Raw genomic sequence first — 15,991 nt, 5'->3', positions numbered from 1 at the left:
GCTGTAGGCAATCCTTGTAGCTTCATCACTCCATCTCTCTCCATTATTGCAGTGTCTTCTTTTCTGTGTGTCTTCACATGGTCTTCTTATAAGGACACCAGTCATTGGATTTATGACTCACTTGAATCCAGTAGGACCTCATTAGCTAATTACATTTGCAATGACCCCATATCCAAATAAGGTCATGTTCTGAGTTTTTAGTAGACATGAATTTGAGTGGGGGGAAGCACTATTCAACCCAGTACATGTACCCTGGCTATATCAATGTCAATATTCTGATTGTGGTATTATACTATAGTTTTGTGAGATCTGACTCTTGGGGGGAACTGGGTAAAGGGTATATGGGATCTCTGTGAGGTTACAATTTCATGTGAATCTACAATTATCTCAGAATAAAACATTTAATTCAAAAAATTATATATTCACTGTTCTTAGGGATTATACAGTGAGTATATTTTCAGAATACCTCATTGGCCACATTACTGGAAACAGATGATTTAAGGTTACCTCCTATAATGAATTTTTTTCCATCGTAATACTCTAAATATACAAATACAAAAATATTTCAGACCTACCTACAAAAATGTACCAGTTTTATTTTTTTGTTTGTTTTATTAAGTCCTGAAAAGTTCAGACATTCTTTTATGACCTTGTGAAGCGTACAAAGTACATATAATTGAAAACCCTTTAAGTCGTATGAGAACAATAAAAGGTCTCCTTTATTTTCAAGAGATCAACAATAAGTCATAAAAATCTAATATATACTTCCTTGGAACTTGTACTGGATGAACAATTTCTTTATAATTTCTAGTAAAATTATATAAGAATAATGACTGGGCCATTTTAGAAAATTTAGTTCTCAATATTTGAGAACAAGGGATCAGCAATAAACACTACATTATGTAATACAAAACTATAGGAATTATATCCCACAGATTAAACTAGAACCCAGTAAGATCTCCTGGGTCTGTTCTTTACTTCATTATTTAATCACACTGATTCCAAATAAATCTTGGGCAATTGCCAAAACAAAAAGACCACTTTTGAGGAGTTCAACTAGTATCTGTGATTTACATTAATCAGCATATACTGTTTACAGGCACAGAGTTGACTCTATTGAACCTGTGCTCTCACTACCCAAGGCCCTCTCTTTTTCTGGCTGTAGTTTGGTCCTGGTACCTCCACTGGTCAGTCTGTGCTATGGGCATGAGGTTTGAAGTGGTAGCCTCACATTTGCCAACTCTTTGTATGCCAGGGAAGGTCTAAGATAGAACCCCACCAGTTAGATCAATAATTGTATGACTCATATTTGTAAAACTGGCCGAGAACATTTATTTACAGTGTTTTTTTTAATAAAAAATTGAAAATGCAAAAAAAAAGAATTAGCATATACTGGATAAGAAAACCTATAATGAAAATCACCAAAGGAATAGAATCATACAGAAAATATTCTCCCCCTGTGTTTCTTTGATTAATGAAAGATAGATAGATAGAAAGTTATCTGTAAAATTGAGGCTATTGTCGACTGAAAACAAATGCACAATGTTGAGAGTTGTGAGTTAAGTTTATTTGGGGCAAAATGAGGACTATAGTTCAAGAGATAGCATTTCAGATAGTACTCAGAAACTGCTCCAAAGAGGTGTGGTCAGTATATATGTGATTTTGGTGAAGGGGCGGGGAGTACATGCAATCAAGCACACATTTTTGCAGAAGGTTGCTGCTAGTCACGAGGAGCAGACATCACCATGAAGGATTTTAGTGCCATTTCAGATATGGGGACATGCAAGAATTAGGCTCATAAAATCTTCTCGTGAAAATATCTATCTGAAGGCCTGTTTTGCCAGTTTTTCCCAGAGCACAGGGTGCCTCCTTCCTGGTCTCCACCCTGCACTCCTTTCAGGGTATGTTGAAGGTCAGCAGTCACAGCAGCTTACGGTTTAATCCTTGTAGAATCAGATAGCAAGTGCCACTTTTTAGTTGGTCTATTTTTCAAGGACTGTATTATCTCAATGTTGATTTGCTCAGCTTAGCAGAAGATCTTAAGAGTATTTCGCTTCAAGCAATACTTCCTTAAACCTTTATTCATCTCATTTCTCTTTTAATAGCTCAAGGAGAATTTGTGACTGATTATTCTATTTGATTTATTCAAAATACACCAAGAGCTAAAATTAAGCTTTAGAAAAATGGCCAGGAATTAATGTTTGTACCTTTTTCCTTAATAAAAACTGTATTTTCCTCCTACAGTTTTCAACCTTATATATAAAATATATTTCTTCAGGCTGTAATCATAGTTCTCACAATTGCATGCTCAGTAGACTTCCCTTTATAGTAACTGTAATTTCCAAAACTATATAGTAACACTAAAGACTAAAGTTACTTTTAGTCAATTGAAAGGAAAAAAATAGAGACTTTTCAGGTAATTATACATATAACCACTAATTTAAATGATAGTCTGAAGGATTCAACAAGTGAAGGAATTACTTATGTTAATTTGCAGTTATAGGAGTTTTTCTTCATATTGTAGACTTATATTAGTCAAGATTCTCTGGAGAAACAGAACCAATAGTATATATACAGATATGTAAGAGGAGATTTATTATAGGAATCAGCTCCTGGCATCCTGGGAGTGGGCCACTGGTATAATTCCCAGTTTCCCAGAACTAGGAACTCTGATGTCCAGGGGGAGGAGAACATGGATATCCCAACTCAGGAAGGGAAGGAATGTACCCTTCCTTCACCTTTTTGTTCTATTCAGGCCTCAGTGGATTGGATGATGCCCCACCCACAGTGGTGAGAGCAATCTGCTTTACTTAGTCTACTGATTCAAATGCTAATCGCTTCCAGAAACACACTCGCAGAAACACCCAGAAACAGTGCTTTACCAGCTGTGTGGGCATCCCTTAGCCTAGGCAAGTTAACACATGAAATTAACCATCACAAGACTCTTACACCTGTAACAATATTAAAAACAAATCGTTTTATGTGAAATATATATCATTGATGTCATTTTTTTATATTCAGAGAAATGACACATTTATTCCTGTATTTTCTGTCATCAGTGTGCCAAGCACTTTCACTATTGGAAAGCAATCCAATTAATCATTTTTGGCTTTGCCTAATGTTATGATAGAAATTAGCAACAATTCTGATAAACTTAAGTGAGAATGCACTTGGTGCTCATGCTAAGCAAATTAGGGATGGCCAGTCATTTATTTTCACTGCAGTGTGTGTGTGTGTGTGTGTGTGTGTGTGTGTTCCGGGGTGGGGTGGGGGGGCTGGAGACTGGGAGGGGATGAAAATAAGTATTGCTAGGAAGAAAAAATAAGAAACAAAATCTATAGAATATTTTTCAGAACTGAAAAGCTGTGGCAGAAAGAGGAGTTAATATATTAGTCTTTAGGTAGCATTTATGATTGTGTGTGCAGAAAGTTGAGGGATATACAAGTACCTACAGTTTGCTTTAGTGTTTATACTACAAGCAGATATATTTAGTACTTTTATTTAAAAGTTAGGATAATATAGTTGAAAATATTTTATTTTCTCTATGAGCTTCTATATGCAATCCCATGCAATTGGAATTTGATAGTCCTTTACATAAAGAGAATGAGAATTAGCTAAGACCTCTTATTATTTCAGGCTTCTGTGCCACATGCATGGGCATTTCAAAGTATCAGAGAGTAACGGGCTAGCTTTTATTAAAGGAAATGTGTGTCTTAAGACATTTACTTCTCAAAATTTTTATGACAGTAGTAAACTTGATTCTCTTCTGATGTCCATAAAGTTTTAAGTATCATTCTTACTTAGTCATTTTTAACCAGAACTGTGGACACCTTCTGACGTTAACTATCAAATATATGTGCTGTACGAAATAGCCAAACTGCAGTCATCATAGTAGAAGAGAAGCAAGGGCTAGCAGTATTTATACACAGTTCGTTGGTCAACTCATGAACATACGTGGACAATTATAAATTTGTCCCCTTAGCAATTCTGAGCTTTGGATCACATATGCAAATAGTATATTCTTTAAAGTTCTGGAAAGTATCTGGCGAGTCATGCAGTTGGAGATAGAGATGCCGTATTTGGTGGCCTGAGCTCTTCCTTCATCAGATCCATCAGTTACCTTTCTGCAGACCAAAAGGGAAGGGGAACTGCTCTGCCAGAGCCACTCAGTGGAGATTTTTTCCATATACGTTATAGCTGTAGTCCCCCTCCTACTCTGTTCAGTCCTCTAAATTCTACTTTTCTAGAACCTAACTATAAAATTTTAGAAATAAAATTAACCGTAAGGATTATTTTACTGACTAGGAAAGTTAGACTCAGCATTATTAATTACATGACTAATTAGTAGTGAAGCTGGTGATCAAACAATCTGCAAGACTTCTAGCCCAGTTTCCTTTGACTATACTACACTGCTTCTTTTCCCCCCACTTCTTCTCCTTTTATTCTCAGGATGGAGCTGAGAAGCATTCGAGTAATGTCTTGGTGGCACTTCTTTAAGCATTTTCCTTCGCCATAGACAAAACTGCTCTGAAAAATCATATTATTGACCATAACAATCTGTTTAATTCTTAAGGAACCTCTGTTTTTCTCCAAACAGCCTCAAAACCAGTGGACTTGAAATCATGCGCTGGCCCTACCCCTAATACGACACAGCTGTGCCACATTCCCTGTCCTATTGAATGTGAGGTTTCACCTTGGACAGCTTGGGGACCTTGTACTTACGAAAATTGTAATGACCAGCAAGGCAAAAAAGGTATGTAATACTAAAATGGCATGCTTAAAACTCCCATCAATTGGGTCAAACCATGAATTATTAACAAATGCTGCTCTGTGTTCCTGTGATCATTCATTTGCAGTATTTTCCAGAATGGCTAAAGAGTATTGATCTTTAGCACAAAAGAATTATAAACCTATTCTGGTGATGATACCAGAAGATTAAAACTGCGGAACGTAGGCAAGATGCTTGTTAATTTAGACAACAGATGGAGAGCATCTGAGGCAGTTGGTGCAGTGGTTAAGATGAGCTGCGGTGTCAGGCTGACCTGGATTGCAAAACCTAGTCTGTCCTCTATTGTTTAGATAAGTTAATTAACTTATTTAAATCTTTGTTCCCTTATCTGTAAAAGGGATGTAATATGATCTGGCACCCAAGTTTTCTTTAAAGATTCAATGAATTAAACATAAAGCACTTATTTCATTGCCTGACCTGTAGCTAGTGCCTAATAAACAGAACTACTTATTACTTTGAAGGTAAACAAACAAATAATGAATATTGTTTTTATGATGCAAATAATATATCTAAAAGGAATAGAATAAATGCAATTGTTTACTACATGTTCAGCATGGTAATTTTCACATGATCTAGTAATTGAAAACATTTTTCTACTTTGTTTCAAAGGACAGTTTTCTAGTGATTCTAATATATTCACATAGCAGTAGACAGACTTATTAATTTTGTTATACATTGTCAGAAAGGGCAGCACTAAAAAAAAAAAAAAAAAAAAAAAAGAAAGGGCAGCACTTAGGTGTTATTAAAGCACAGAGCAGGACTTTGAATACTCCTTGTTAGAGCCCAGATGTTTTATATCCCGAATTCAAATTTCTGGGGAGTCTAAATTCAACTAAGGCTTCAACAGACAATTTCCTGAAACCATCCAACTTCTCAGAGGTTCCTTTTCAAATTTAACCAGGTGATCCTGTTGAGGAATTCAAAGTAATAGCACTTTTGTCTGGTCATGAATATTTCTGAATAGCTTGAGATTTTATTGTGTCTTTGAACATTTTACAACTACAGACTTTCCAAATCAACCAATCACCTCTCTCTCTGTCTCTCTTTCTCTCTCTCTCCAGCCCATTCTTGCTTTACTTTTACTGTAGTAAGCTGACACCAAAAGTCCCTCTTTGGCCATTCTGTTTATTCATTCATTTATTCATTTAATAAATTATTAATGAGCTCATATTAAACTAGAGTTTGAGGATACACTAGTGATTAAAGCAGATATGAATTCTACCCTCTACCCTCATCCAGCTTTCACTTGGAGTTTCATTCAGCCTTCTGAAATATTCAACGCATGATGGTAACAGTAAATATTTTCCTTCCCCAACAATTCAGGTTTTAAACTGAGGAAACGGCGCATTACCAATGAGCCCACTGGAGGCTCTGGGGGCGCTGGGAACTGCCCTCACTTACTGGAAGCCATTCCCTGTGAGGAGCCATCCTGCTATGACTGGAAAGCAGTGAGGCTAGGAGACTGCGAACCAGATAATGGAAGGGAGTGTGGTCCAGGCACTCAAATTCAAGAGGTTGTGTGCATCAACAGTGATGGTGAGAAAGATTATCTATCCTGCTTTTATGGATGTCTGTTTGACCCTGGAGATACGGTTTTCCTTATGTTAAAATCTCATGTCTTCTCACATCATAGCTGGTTCCATTTACAAACACAGAAATAGCTGCCCCTTCCTCCCCTCCCTCCCTCCCTCCCTCCCTTCCTCCCTCCCTTCCTCCCTTCCTTCCTGATGGTGGCTGTGGAGAGGGTCTTGAACAATCATAAGGTATTCTTTACTTTGAAAACAGGTAACATAGAATAAGAAACCATCATCAAGGCAATGTGTAAAATTGACAAATTTTAAAATAACAAGGAAAGGTAACATTTTTCTAAGTGTTTTTTTTTTCCTATTTGCCATGGAAAGTGATATGTAAATAAAGAAGGGTTGTAAGCATTGGTTGACTTGCCTTTAGAAGCCTTCATCTCCCACCCTGATACTGTGTCCTAGTAATGTATTTTAATTTCCACACTTCCAAGCCACGAGGCCTATTGCAGCCTAGAGTTCCTGAATCAACCTTCTGAGCTCTAGGGCCTCCCTTCCAGGAATGTCATAGAGCCACTGGGACGGGGATTTTCCACAAAGTTCTTTCCTTGAACTCTAGGAATTACCTTGGACTTTTACGACTGATTTTTGTTGGATAAAATATCCTGTCTTGCTGTTAGCCCTGACTTAAGCTCTTTACATTCTTTCCAAGAGTGCTGCTACTGTTTCAGGGAGATTCCCCCTTATTGTTCAGCAATGCCTGAATCACACTTAGGAAACAAAGAACTCCCCCAGACGTAGTGTAAAACCTCTGGCTAAGAGCATCTTCAAGGTTCTTCCAACTCTGGAATCCTGAGACTCTGCACATCAGAGCAGCATGAGCACCACACCCCGGGGTCCCATGGTTGACAGTTGATGCTGTTTACAGCATATGCAGGAACATTCTGGTGCCCCCTCAGGGGCACTGGAACATCTGGTAACTGTCGTCATTCCTTCCATCCTATTTTCTTCCAGCAAGCAGAATTGTTACCTCCTGTGACTCAATCACTGCTCAGTAGAGAAAGATACTCTCTGGGGTAAGAGACTGACAGACACTGCTAGTACTGAGAAATTAGCCTTTCAACTTTGAAACCTACAGTGTTGTCTTTGTCCAGGGTCCAAGGTAGTCATGCAGGACAGCATCAGGTAAAATCTGAACCAGCACTTGAAGTTGGAAGGTGATGAGGGGATTATTGCCCCAGATATTTTGCGATGAATGCCGCCTTTTTCTCTGTAGATATAATTAGCTATGATACATCCTCTCTTTAGCTTTTACTCAGTTCTACTCTAAAGGGAAAGAAAAGGAGATTAACATCTAGGAAAAAGAGAGCAAATGGAATGCATTCTGTTGTGCTTAAAATCCTAATATGAATTAAAAGGCACTCTATATTACTATCTGAGTTGCTGTAGAAACAGTAAGGGTCACATTTATTTTAGTATCGTTAGTGACTTCCGTAATGATACTGCTTCTTGATTCCTTTTCCTCAATTTAAATAATTTTTCTTATCCTCCTATAGACCTAGGGAGGAACTGGGATCCCAGATGTTATAAAAAGTATATTTGCATGGGCTAGGTTGAAAAAAACTCTTAAGGTGAAAAGTTAATTGTGCATGGAACCTCTGCCTAAATATTATAAAATGAAAAATCAGATCTCACGTATTGCAGTGGTCTTCCTGGATGTTTGTGCAAATTGAATATATTTGCAATCTACTAGGGGAGGTGACTATTTTAAAAACAACAGTGGTTAATTTTAATTCTGTCAGCTAAAAAATATTTTGTAGCACATATAATCACTTCCTAAATTGTCTTCTGGAACATTAAAGAACAAGAAGAAGAATGAGTTAGATATGTCTAGTTATGTTGGAAAGTAATGTATGTTGTAACCTAAAAGGCAAATTGAAACTCAGTATACATAAGCTGGTTTCACTTTGTCCACCTAACAAACAGAATGAATTTTAAAAGGTAAGAAATGTGTTGTTAATATTCAGTTTGTTATTATTGTTCATTATCAGGACATCTCCTCCGTCATTACATTTTACTCCCTGACATATATTAGTTGTCGTGCAATTCAGTGTTTTAACTGCTTCAACTACAGGAATATATAAAATCAAGAAAATGTTTTATTATAAATCCTAGAGGCTGTTCAAATTTATATATAACTGAAACATAATTGTGCTGTGAGAATCAGTGCAAAAGCTGGAGACCTGTAAATACTACTCCAGTATTATCATGTGGTCACCTGGTAAGTGTTTAGCAGCTGCACCAAATGTCGTTTTGTAATTAAATCGAGCCCAGGGAATTAAAGTTGATTAGTTGTACAGACTCTACCTCTAAGCCTGGCTGTGGCTATAGATTTTGTTTTATAATTAAGTTAAAGCTCAACTAGGGAAGTGAAGAATTAGAGCCTGTGAATCTAGCAAATAATAGAAAGACTGTTTTTTCTCCCACCTTCCTCACAAATTTCACCACTTTGTTAATGATCTCAAAGCATTTAAAGTCTCCTCTTTTCTGAAGTATTCTTTATCCAGGCTTCCGAGATCATTAGGATTTGCTGCTGCTGTTATTGTCCATTTTTCCATTGTCTTCTAAGGAACGGGGTTGACAAAGGGTTGAGAGAGCACCCAGGAGGAGTTTTATGTAGATTGTCTGACAGAGGGGTGTAACAAAAATGCAAGGTGAAAGAGAACTCAGAAGACAATTAGACTGTCCAGGAAGAGAGAAACATTTTATGTGTAATAGAAAAAAATATTACTCATAATTTAAAGGTTGTCAGAAAAGCAGTCCCAGACCTATGGGTACAAATACAGGAACTACTCTAAAGGTCTGGTGGTAATGGGTCAGGGTGCCGAGTGGAATCCTAGCGAATGTTGAACCTATGAGAAAACCCAAAATCTGCTTTCTTTCAGTTTTTGCAAAATTTGTTTGTGTTTTATTTAAAGGTGTAAATTGGTGAGGCAAGAGTATTTTGTTTCCCAAATTGGTTGGTTAGAGACAGAAGAAAGCAAGGCTATTAGGCTGAAAGTCAAAACATAATCTGTAATCTTATTGATTACTTAAGGATGCTGTAAACCAAGTATTGTTTCCATATTTCCCTCCCCTCTGTTGAAAAAAGATAAATGATACCATCTATATTTCATTACCATGTGTTCTATTCTAGATATCAGAGTATTGACACCTTTCTGTGTGAATTTCAAAACCACAGTTTTGTTATTTTGTTTTTGATATTTGTAAAGGAGTGTCAGATTCCTGTCTTATCTATGGACTTAATTACAATCTATGGAAGCAAGTCCCAGAAAGCTGCATTTTTATGAAGCTTTCTGGATAGTTCTGATACACAGTGAAGTTTGTGAACCACTGTACTAAAATGACAAAAAGATTGTTTTGGTGGAACCTAAGACCTGACTCTGTTACCCAAAGATTCCCAGCACCAAAGCATACTGGCTGGATTTGGGTAATGCTGAAGAAGACCTATGATTAAGAACACTAAGAGAGTAATACTGAAGCAAGCCTTTAAAGTAAAATTTTCTGCCTTTTTTGGGGGGGAGCCATTTCTGTATAGCATCGGAAGTACCAAAAGAACTGGCTGTGAAAGATGGTTGAAGATGAACTTAATATTCCAGGCACTGGCTTGTCATGTGACTGCTTAGTCTTTCTGAATTTTTACCACCAATTTCTTCCTACTGGAATGAGATATGTATCCACATATGAGTAGATGGAAGGGAAGACTTGAATGCTATTTCTTTCCCAAGTAGTTTATGTTGTACTCTTCTTTCCCCAGGTATTCAGTATTAAGAGGAATGTAAGGGCATACCTGATATCTTGAGGTAAATCAGGAATAAGCTCCTAAAAAAAAAATGGAAAATTTTTGTCTCTGGAAAACAGGACTCAATATGGGGAGAAATGGGGCGAGGTACTGCTCTGCTCTATTTTAAGCCTTGTAGTACAATTTGTATACAATTTACAAATTATATAAATGCTGAATTAATTTGTCCAAATATATATTTATTAAAGAGTAACAGTTTGGAGGGGGATAGAGATATGTGGAATAAAGAGTACAGGGTAAGGAGCAAATCATTCCAGGAATAGAAAGAGAGAAATTACAAATCTTATAGTTGAAACTCATATTTTGTCTGGTTGAGAATGTTCATAAGCCCTCCTAGAAGCATAGGCCATGTCAAGGATTAGGATGCCCACAGTTTATTAAAGATGTGCTCCCAGGGGAAGCCAGTAAGAGAGGGGGAAATAAAGAAGCAAAATAGTGAAAGGAGAGTGTGTCTTGGGTTCCCAAGACCACCCCCAGGTTCTTTAATTAACTAGGGGAACTTACAGAACTCAGCATATGGTCATACCCACAGCTATGATTCATTTCATCAAAAGAGTACAAAGCAAAATTAGCAAGAGAAAAAGGCACATGGGGCAAAGTCCAGAGAAAACCAGGCACAAGCTTCCAAGAGTCCTCTCCCAGCGAAGTCAAATTGGATATGCATAATTTTTCCACCAGTGAATTGTGACATGTGTGAAGTGTTGTCTACCAGGGAAACTCACCTGAGCCTAGGAGTCCAGGGTTTATATTGGTTCAGCCATGCAGTCACGCTCTGCCTAGCACATACGAAAATTCCAGACTCCCAGAAGGAAAGCAGGTGTTCAGTATAAGCCATGTTGTTTGTATGAATACTTTAAGCCCACTGAGCAACACTTATCATTTAGAGAATGTGGAGCCCTCCAGAAATTCAAGGTCCCAGATGCAAGCCAAAGGCCAACCTAGTGAGCAAGAGTGTCTAAGGATAACAGTCTCAGGCCTGCTGAGTTAACTCTTTTCTGCAGGGAACACCAAAGTTGCAGTCTCAGTCCAATTAGGTGAGACACTCTGGAGGGTAAATTAAACCCCAAAGCCTCTAGCTTTAGAAGTAAAGGAGCTGGGATTTTATACTCTCACACCAGTCACCATTGGCCCACAGATGCTGGCTGGGAGGAGGAAGGTGGATCCAAGAAACTTCGAGCTCTCTATATTGGCCAGACCACCCTAGTGCCCAAGGCCATTCAGCTAAAGGTCAAGAATGAGATATTAGCAGCAGAATCTGATAGATGGGTGCAAAGATCCAGTAAAAGGAGTCTTCAGGGATCCAAGCTGGGCAAGAACACTGTACAGGAGGGAGATCCAAATATGGTGGGAAGGAGTATAAATGTGTGTATACTAAAGCAAACCTAAAACCTGGTAACAGTGTCTTCTATACTATAGAGGAATCCCCATGAGGATATAGTTTCCAGTTTAGGGAAACACTTTGGTACAATTTTGGTTGACAAATCTGCAGTACTCTCTACATTGCCTGGATAATAAGAGAAGACCTGAGTTCTGCAAAATAAGAGAATTTTAAAGTTACTTCTGGTAGTATGGGGAGAGAGGTAAGCAGTTTGGGAATGATTAAAGAGAATGAAAGATAGTTCTAGGAGGAGAAGTGAGAGTAAGGATCTTAAGGAAGAAAGAGAAAAAGTTTGAGGATGGCCACAAATAACTGGAAATACCCTTTGGTATGAAATAGGTGATTTGGTCTCATGGGTTTGATCAGGATAGTACCATTTTCTTGAGGTCATTATTGATAGCACTCCCATTTGTCCCCAAAATTGTCCTGGTTTGGAGAATAAGTAATATGATCACCCTAGAAATGACTGATAAATTGTGAGACAGAGGGGACAAAAAGCATATTTTTGCTTTTTTCCATCAGGATAATACCTTTTGTGCTATATTTTTTCATAATTATTTATCAGTGATGGACATCATAATACACAAGGAGGAGTGATGAAAACTTAAGTTAAAATTTGTGTAAGTTTATAAGGGAAACTAACCTAGGATTTGCTTCAAAAACTTTGGCAAGAGCTCAAGTTCAGATCAATTGAAATATCTGTAGAGCTAGTTGAGAATACAATTTCAAAAGCATGATCACTCTTTGGAACTGGAATCTACTTCTTAACACAAATTACACAGCCATTACATGGAAAAGCTGATCTTTTAAATGCAAGAATACACCCTATAACTGAATTGTTTTTCCATAATTTAAGCAATAAATCAACTAAGGAGTTTCCTTCCTGTAGACTGCTATACCATTTAATGCGTTTGCAATATAATTAGGTTGGATATTATGCTTAAATCTAAGGTCCCTTACTTTACAATTAGGATCATCTAACACTGTTGGTAAGAGTTTGTTTCCTATAATTGCATTGAGATTCTCTATTCAATTTGTTGTAAAGATGAAAGTCATTATAGCCTTTTAGAAAATTTAAGACAATAGGTTATTCTTCAATGTTGGTTTGTAGTAATCACAATTTTATTTTGGCCTTAAAAAATCTGGCATCAGATACCCTGATCTATCTTCTGTGTGTGTGTGTGGGGTGGGGGGGTATGTGTATTATAATATATTTTGATATACTGTAAATAAAAAGTATTTTTTTGTTTGTAAGGAAGCCATCAGGATTGAACCAGTGTTCTTTTGCATATCAATGTCTTAGCAAAGAGTAGGGTTTTATAAGGAATTTTCTTCTTTAAAGTAGGTTAGTTATAGCAGAAACCTCAGATGAAAGTTAAGTGAACATTAGTTTGCTTGCCACTTAATAGGATGATATAAATTTCCCACTAAGTGTTATCTACCACTTCAAATGGCAAATGCAAGAGAAAACAGCCTTTCATTTTATAAGTGGTCAAGTGCCTTAACACAACCCAGGGCAGCCAGTTTTCTCATAGCTGGGTCAGTAAAAGCCAGTACGATAGAAGGCACATCTTTCAACCTAACAGATGGATCTCATCCCTTACATTATCCTTCCCTTTTTTGCTTCTGTGACTTTGCTCATCTCTTATCTCCCCTGTCAGACTTTGTTTTCCCTTGATTTCATTGATTCTCCATTCCTCTGATTTCTTTCCTCCCTCTCAAGCCGTGTATCATTTAACTGTTGCCAGATAACAAACCACCTCAAAACTCACTGGCTGAAAACAAAACCAGTTAGGATTTCTCATGATTCTGCAGAGTTCCTGTTCAAGTTTTACTGTGCTCACTCGGAGAGGTTTGGCTGTGACTGGAGGAAGATCCAAGATGGGCTCCCTCACGTATTTTGCATCTGCTGCTAACTGCCTGCTAAGGTGCATTGGTGCTTCTTCACAGGGGCTCTCATTCTCCGTTGAGCTAGACCAGCTTCCTTACATGGTGGTTGTAGGGCACTGCTTTTAAAAGGACAGAAGCAGAAGCTGACAAGCCTCTTGAACTTTTACAGTGTCACTTCGGCCACATTCTTTTGGTCAAAGGAAGTCCTGATGACAACTTAGATTTAATGAGGAGAGAAATAGGCTCTACCGCTTGATGAGAGACATTGTGAAGAACTGTGGCAAAGAATTTAATTCACTACAGTCCACCCTCTGGTCACAATTATTTTCACTCCTTCCACATGCAAAGTACACCCCTTTTTCACCCGAGACCATCAGAATTCTCATGCAGTTACGCCATCAGGCTTAAAGTTCACTACCTCATGTTCCGCATCTAGTTCAAATATAGATGAGGCATCTCGGGGACAACAATTGGGTGTGGCTACTCTTTTCTTATTTGTATTTTTTTCACATATTTGCTTTGAGCTCTTACTTTCAGAGGAGATGTTTTGCCCCATGAGGCAATTTGGCAAACTCTTTCCTGTGCATTTCAAAGTCATTTAGTGCTATCCTTTAATGACAGATTTTTTTGAGGGGAAAAATAAATCATAAAATATAAAAATAAATATATAGGCTCTTATTATGTACAAATAATATGACAGTCTCATTTGATCAAATTAAAATTATAGAACTTGACTTCTTAAACAGAATTGTGCTATGTATCTTCCACATAATACCACGCACACATCAAAAAAAATTATTTCAGAAGATAGGATTAGTGTTTATTTTAAAAACTTGTAAATGTTCAAGCGCTTTTGTCCCTAACTTGTATATTGTTATTCCTTTCTAAGTTTTTAGAAAAGTAGTTTATTGTAGTGCTTAAATCTTCTTATTATTAATTAAATACTGTATTCAGAAACCTTTCCTGTGAGTTTAGAAAGGACTCAGTCCTACAGAATCTGTTTAGCTGAATGTCTGAATAATTATTTAAGGTGTCAAGACATGGAAAATATAACTCTCATATTGAAAGATATTTTAATTTGTAGATGTAATAAAAATTTGAGTCATTCAGATAATTAACTTTCCCAAAAAATGAAACTCTTTTGTCCTGCACCTAACACACACATTCCTTCAAGATCTTACTATACACTAGTGTGGTGCTTTTCACAAAGTGATTTATGAAAAATGATTTTCTTTAAGATAATGACTTCATATAATCCTTGTTTTATGTTACTTGTCACAAAGAACCTGATTTCAGATTGAAATCAGAAATTTTGGTTTCTAGGGTATGGCTACTCTTGAATCAGAGGGCTTTGAACAAAAAAAGACAAGATAACCTTCTCCACACATATAGCATACAATGATGTAACAGGGACCAGGAAATCAGAATAGACTCTCCCACTCGAAGATGAGAAAAATAGGAAACGTTCAGCAGTCTCTGGTCTACATCAATTCTAAGACCCAGCCTGTCTCCCCTATACCACGGGCAGGGAAAATTCCTTGATCTAAGCCTATTTTTGTTTTCTGAGAGTGGTTCCGTAGCCCATTTTTCTCCTTGGCTCTTTGTTCTTCACCCTGGGATCTTGGATTTTCCATAAGATGTCTTGCCTTTTCCATAAGAAATGGCTCATATTTATAGCTGAGGAACTTTCTCAGTCTGCCTTCTGCCCATGTAAATCAGAGAGTCTGGAGTCCTTTTATTCATTTTGAAATGTTTCAGTTTCTCTAAGACCAAGCTGACAGTGTTTTTATCAATATAACACTCTTAAATTGTTTTGGATTTCTTAAGAATCTCATTGGAGGTCACTCCGTGGCACCAAAGCCATATCCGTAATTTGGATAATTTGTTTTTGAAAAAGCCTCTCTTTACTTTGAGCCACGTATGAGGCTGCTGTGGAAACTACCTTTAAGATTTTTAGAGGCCTTTTAAAAGTCAGAGCGCCTTCTAAATACCACTTAAATCTTTCTGAGGTCTTATCAAGGAATTTTTAGCTACATCCTTGAGCTGATTTTTACCTTAGGCCATATATTTCTCTGAAAATCTTTTGCCAGCTAACCAGGGGTGAGAAACAATTTTATTTTCCATTTCAGTATATCATGACATCATCTTAATTCCAACTGCACACTGATTATTCCTTTTTTAGTTTATTTCTCTCCCTATATCATCATTCTCAGGGTAAAAAAATTAAATTGACACTTTTAACCTCTTTTCTGGAAATGTCTAGATTTATAGGCCCATTAGATATGTTTTCTGTCTTGCAAGTTTCTATAAGCAACAGTTCTGAGAATTTTTCCATCAATATGTAACATGATGATGTTACATCTTCCATTAACAACCTTTTCTGTCTCCATCCTCCATTAACAATCTTCTCACCTACTTTTTAACCTTTACCTACCCCAAGTCTCAAAGCCATTGATATATGTTTTAGGTTTATGGTAAAGAAGTACCCCATTTCTAGGTACCAAGTTCTCTACCAGATACATATGCTGCGTAACAAACCACCCTAAACTTAG

At 37.2% G+C, this 15,991-nt stretch overlaps 1 protein-coding gene across 1 annotated transcript in view; it reads left to right on the top strand.

The window, feature by feature from the left end:
- THSD7A (thrombospondin type 1 domain containing 7A) overlaps nucleotides 1-15,991 on the top strand; it is a 455,098-nt gene that overhangs the window by 275,324 nt on the left and 163,783 nt on the right. Inside the window, exons 5-6 of the mRNA XM_059933940.1 lie at nucleotides 4,598-4,753; nucleotides 6,113-6,325. Coding sequence (XP_059789923.1) covers nucleotides 4,598-4,753; nucleotides 6,113-6,325 — 369 coding nt within the window. The remainder of the gene's footprint in view (nucleotides 1-4,597; nucleotides 4,754-6,112; nucleotides 6,326-15,991) is intronic.

Source organism: Balaenoptera ricei, chromosome 9 (assembly GCF_028023285.1).
Source record: "Balaenoptera ricei isolate mBalRic1 chromosome 9, mBalRic1.hap2, whole genome shotgun sequence".
NCBI classification, from domain to species: domain Eukaryota; kingdom Metazoa; phylum Chordata; class Mammalia; order Artiodactyla; family Balaenopteridae; genus Balaenoptera; species Balaenoptera ricei.
This window is presented reverse-complemented; position numbering and strand designations above follow the sequence as displayed.